Raw genomic sequence first — 5,261 nt, forward strand, 5'->3', positions numbered from 1 at the left:
TAGCCAGCATAGCATTGCCAAGCCTATAAGGATGCTGCAGGTTTTTCTTCCCAAGGTGGGGAACCTTGCATTTTTCGGTGTTAAACACCATCAGGTTCTCGTCCGTCCATTTGCTGAGCCTGTCCAGGTCAGCCTGGATCACCCGCCTGTCTTCTGGCATGGATGCTTTGCCCCAAAGTTTGGTGTCATTGGTGAACTTGGCCAGTCGGCTTCTGATACCAATGTCCACATCATTAATGAAGATGTTGAATAATATGGATCCAAACACAGGGCCTTGGGGGACCCCACTGGTCACAGGGCACCATGACGATTGACTTCCGTCAATTACCACCCTCTGTGTCCAACCACGGAGCCAATTTCCCAGCCAGCGGATCATGGTGGACCCAAGGCCACAATTGGCCAGTTTGGCCAAGAGGTGATCATGGGATACCAGATCGAAGGCTTTTTTGAAGTCAAGATATATGACATCAATCTCTTCTCCCTTGTCCAAGTGACAGGTCACCTGGTCGTAGAAGGTAATGAGATTGGTCAAGCAAGACCTACCCGCAACAAGCCTTAATTGATAGGGCTGTGCGAAGCCTCAGTAGCTGATTCAGTTTGGAGAAGATTCGGCCCAATTTGGGGACCAAATCTCTGAATCTAAATTGAATCGGGAGACCAAGTAAAAGCTCCCAATTGATTTGAAACATCTGAATCAATTCGGAAAAAGATTTGGCCATAGACTAAACAGGCAGCTGGCAGTTGCCTCCAGCTGGTAAGTCTGATGGGGTTGGGGGAAGGGAGAGGGAAGGGGTGCTGGAGAAGAGATTGGGGCTGGGACAAGCTGCCCAGCTGGGGCAGGGGGCATGTTACCTGTGGAGGGGAATGTGTGGAGTGCGGGATGCAGGCGTGGTAGCCCTCGGAGCAGGGAATCTGCTCTGCTGCCACTTGTCCAGCCAGGGCAGGGGGGAGGCAGGAAGCAGGCACGGCTCACTGCAGGCAGAAGTGGGCAAGCAGCAGCAGAGACCCTGCTCCCAGCAATGATGTGGGCGCAGTAACCCTGGGAGTGGGGGCCATGCCATATTGCCACCTGGAGCAAGCTATGCCTGCATCATGCCTCCACCCCACACCAGGTAGGCAAGCGGAAGCAGGGCAGAGGCAGGCACAGCCAGGGGAGCCACAGGAGAAGCCCCCATGATGGCCCTGCCTGGCCCCATCCCCTGACTGGCAAAATTTCCTGGATTTTACTGCTGCCACCACTCCCTACTTGGCTTCAGGGTGGATTTGATTTAAATCAAATCAATTTAAATAGTGATTTAAATCACTGTTCAGGAAGCCTCAATTTAATCACTGCTTTTTACAAAAAGTGAATTCTTCTTGATAGGGTTTCCCTTCTGCCATACCATTCCCTCACTATATCTCAGATCAGTGGAGGGGCTGTACTCAGAAACGTATCCTTCAAGACTTCTGAAATGTTCTGCTCAAAATGTTTCTCTTTTGTTTCTACTGCCCCTCGGTCCTTGGATTTATCTCCAGACTCCTCCTCCTTGTCCAGATCTACTCCACACCCCTAACAATCCCCAATTCGTTTAACATCTTGAAACATTTGGAATTTGGAATTCCAATGTAATTTTGAAACATTTCCAATGCAAATGGAATGACTGCCTCTTAATGATACTCTAAATACTCCTGAGGTCCCTTTTAACCCTAATATTCTATGATTCTATCTTACAAAATAAACTAATGGATGCTTTCTTTTTAAAACTACAGTGGTGGTGGTGATCAATGACTATGTGGCAAGTGGAGCAGAATACTATTAACAGCATTATTGGCTGTAAAAGATTATACACAACTCTATCCCAGTGATGTTGTCTAGTCTGGATTTATTTCACTTAATTCAGAAGAAACTTATGTCTGTAGCATAGCAAAAGGTGATGCAATAAAGATCATAGAATCAATGAGTCGGAAGAGACCTAGACAGATGATTGAGTCCGACCCCCTGCCATGGGCAGGGATGAGCACTGGGGGTGGGCAGGGTCATAAGACTCCAGCCAGGTGCCCATCCAGTCTCCTCTTGAAGATTTCCAGGGACGGTGAGAGCACCTGGAAAAGGAAAACCAATCACATTTTCTTTTTGTTGTTGAGACAAGGGTGGATAGAAATCAAAAGCTCTCCAGTGATACTGTAACCAAGACAGCCATTGTGGTTGGCTGTGTTCTGTGTGCATTTCAGCAGTTTTAACATGCAAATCTTGCCATATAATGTTAGATACCTATTTTGCTGGCATACCGTACAACTGCTAGCAACAGCACTTGTCTGAGTGACTGCAACATATTTCAGTAGCATAGAATTTCCTTGTATTAGTCCCACCATTCCTGTAGCACGTACACTCAGGTTGTGTCTCTCTAATCAGTGCATTGATTTAAAGGATAGTATGGTATCTGCTTTTGTCATAGAATATTGGCCCCATCTCACTCATGTCAGATTTGCTATAAAGCAGCCTTTCTGTCTTAGGGAGAGGGTTTTTGCTGATTGCATTTTAATGAGTTATTTAAAACCTCATTCATATATATTTCTCTAAATCTCTGTCTCTATAATCTACACAGCAGCTGGTGAATGAAAGCTGCTGCAGTTGGGAAGATTATTTTATTAATTTTAACCCAGGAGTGGCTAAGTAGCTTTATGACTGCCTCTTAATGATACTGTAAAGCAGTGGTGGGCAAAATGTGGCCCGTGGGCCGGATGTGGCCCACCAGGACATTCTATCTGGCCCATGGGGCCCTTAAAAAATCTAGAAAATGAATGTACATCTGCCCCTGGCTGCCTGTCATGCGGCCCTTGATGGCTTGCCAAAACTCAGTAAGCGTCTCTCTGCCTGATATAATTGCCTGCCTGTGCTCTAAAACAATGACCTACCTCAGTTTCTGATTCAGCACTTGCCAGCAGGGACACTTGCAATAGTTTAGGGGTTTTCAACCTTTTTTGAGCAGTGTACCCCCGGCGGCCGGTCGCAAAGCAGAGGGTGGGGGGTAGTGGCGGCTGGTCGTGGAGCATGGTGTGGGGTGGGTAGCGGCATCCAGTTGCAGAGCAGGGGGGTGGGTGGCGGTGGCCACACATGGAGCAGCAGCGCCGGGGGGGTGAATGGCTGCGGTGGTCACTGCATGCAAGCTTCCCCGTCTGTGTCCGGCTGGCCAGGCGGTGCCTGTGTGGCCTCCAGAGGAGCGCCACTGCCCTTGCCTAGCTCCGGCCCTGCTTCTGTGAGGTGGCAGTGCTCTGTCCCCACCCACGCATACCACCCGGGACCTTTCAAAATACCTCCGTGGGTCTGCATACCCCGGGTTGACAGCCCCTGGTTTAGTTTCCTCTTTGTTCTCTGATGGAGGGGATTACCCCGGTCAGAACAATGGGCAAAAGGTCGCTTATTTCTGTACACAGGAGGAGGAAGAAGAAACTAGCTGTATAGTCTCCCCACCTCTTTTGGCAAGACGTTGGCTCCATTTATGCTTTAACTCTTGAGTAATCTCAGGTTGCAGATGAAAATGGAACTTAGAGGCAGAAAATACTAATACAGAAGCCATTTGTTATTTCAGACCACATTTATTGGCTCTGCTCCATACCTCATAAATAATATAACTTGCCTCATTCTAGTTACAATGAAAAGCTGATTGTTTTATCCTTCAAGAAACCTTCATACTTTGGACTTGCTTGGATCTCAGACATAAGTTGGTGGCTAACTGGACCCCCTCCCCACAGGTTTTGTCATTCTGTTCCTGTGTTACTTGTATTAATTTTAGTAATAATTTCTCTCTGGAAAGGAATAATTTATGTTTTATTATATACAAGTTTTCATTGAAATGTTAGTGGCAGCAGTCTGACAGGGAATTTGAACTCCAAGGCTTGATTGAAAAGTGCTTGGATTGCAATACTAGCCTTGGATTTTGCTAGCAAGTCTACCTTCTTGTATAAGCTGAAGAGTGGTGAGGTTATGCAAAGTTCCCCACCAGTGGGCTTCAGCGTGGACTCTCTAGAAACCTCTTATCATGTATCCTTGACTCTGGCATGTTGGTGATCAAGACAAGCTCCATGCCATCTGCAAGAACTGTCTGGAAGGCACAGATACCCTCATCTTTGTGTTAGACAGTACTGACAAAACCTGGCTGCCAGATGCAATGGCTAGGTTGGAGAAAGTTCAGAGTAACATAAACCAGTCTTGCTTCTAGCCAACAAACAGGAGCTGCCAGGGGCACTCTCCCTTCCAGAGCTGCAAGGAAAACTAAATCTGGAATGGTTAAGTAACTGCATCTAGGAGATAGGGTGCAGTGCTTACACTGGTGAGAAGCTCACAGAGGCCTTAATTGTCCTGGCTGGACTGCTGATGAGAAGTCAAAAAGATCATTCCCATCTGTGCAAAAGTGATCTGAAACATCCAATGCTTCAGAAGGGAAGAAACTTGGAACACAAAACTGGAAGATTTGGTTAACAACTTCCACTAGTAATTCCTCAGGAATCTGCTTATTTCTGCACGCTCATCAGAAAACACACCTCAGCTCCTGGGCACCATATATATAACTATTGGAACTCAATATTGCATGTGCAGTATTGAATAATATCCAGTAGTTCAGCTACCTCATGAAGTCCTATAAGGCGAACCTCTTAGCAGAACTGAGTTAATGGACAGGGCTGCTTTTGACTTTGTCCCAAGCTTATCTGCTATACCAGTAAACTCTGCTTCCACCACTGATATTACTTGGATGACACATACAAGACAATGGTGGGCATCTGTGTCAAGGGCAGAGTAAGGAAATAATCACTTCCCTTGACCTACTGCCAGCACACCTACTAATTCAGCCCAGTGTACCTTTAGCTTTGGCAACAACGGCACACTGTTGGCTCATAGTCAGCTGATTGTCCACTGTAACCCCAGGTCCTTTTCTGCAGAGCTACTACCCAAGCAGTCAGCCCCCAGCCTGCACTGGTGCATGGGATTCTTCCATCCTAAGTCCACGACTTTGCACTTGTCCTTGTTGAACCTCATGAGATTCCTTTTGCCCCAATCCTCCAATTTGTCTTGGTCACTCTGAATCCTAGCCCTACCCTCTAGTGTATATTCGCCGACATCATATACTTGGATTAAAAAAAGGCCTCTGACTAGGCTTCACTGCTGCCCCTGTGCTGCCCAGCAAGCCCCCACAAACACAGCAAGCCCCCGTAACAAACACACGGGGTTGGAGCTGTGCGCTGTACCTGTACTGTGGGGCTGGGGCGGAGGCACTGAGTGGGCA

General features: G+C 47.3%; 2 protein-coding genes across 2 annotated transcripts in view; both read left to right on the forward strand.

Moving 5' to 3' along the window:
• Positions 1-3,880: 3,880 nt before the first annotated feature.
• ARL11 (ADP ribosylation factor like GTPase 11) lies at positions 3,881-4,665 on the forward strand (the record flags this gene model as incomplete). The annotated part of the gene is given in 3 exon segments (XM_019523806.1): positions 3,881-4,032; positions 4,034-4,179; positions 4,182-4,665. Coding segments are annotated over 3 exon segments (576 nt in total), but the record flags the coding sequence as incomplete, so codon positions are not given.
• An 82-nt stretch (positions 4,666-4,747) lies between these two features.
• The window catches only part of RCBTB1 (RCC1 and BTB domain containing protein 1), a 43,458-nt gene continuing 42,944 nt past the window's right edge, over positions 4,748-5,261 (forward strand). Inside the window, exon 1 of the mRNA XM_019523807.1 lies at positions 4,748-4,774. Within this exon, the coding sequence (XP_019379352.1) occupies positions 4,748-4,774 (27 nt within the window). The remainder of the gene's footprint in view (positions 4,775-5,261) is intronic.

This window comes from Gavialis gangeticus, unplaced genomic scaffold, assembly GCF_001723915.1.
Source record: "Gavialis gangeticus isolate Ggan-Ray unplaced genomic scaffold, GavGan_comp1, whole genome shotgun sequence".
Lineage (NCBI taxonomy): Eukaryota > Metazoa > Chordata > Crocodylia > Gavialidae > Gavialis > Gavialis gangeticus.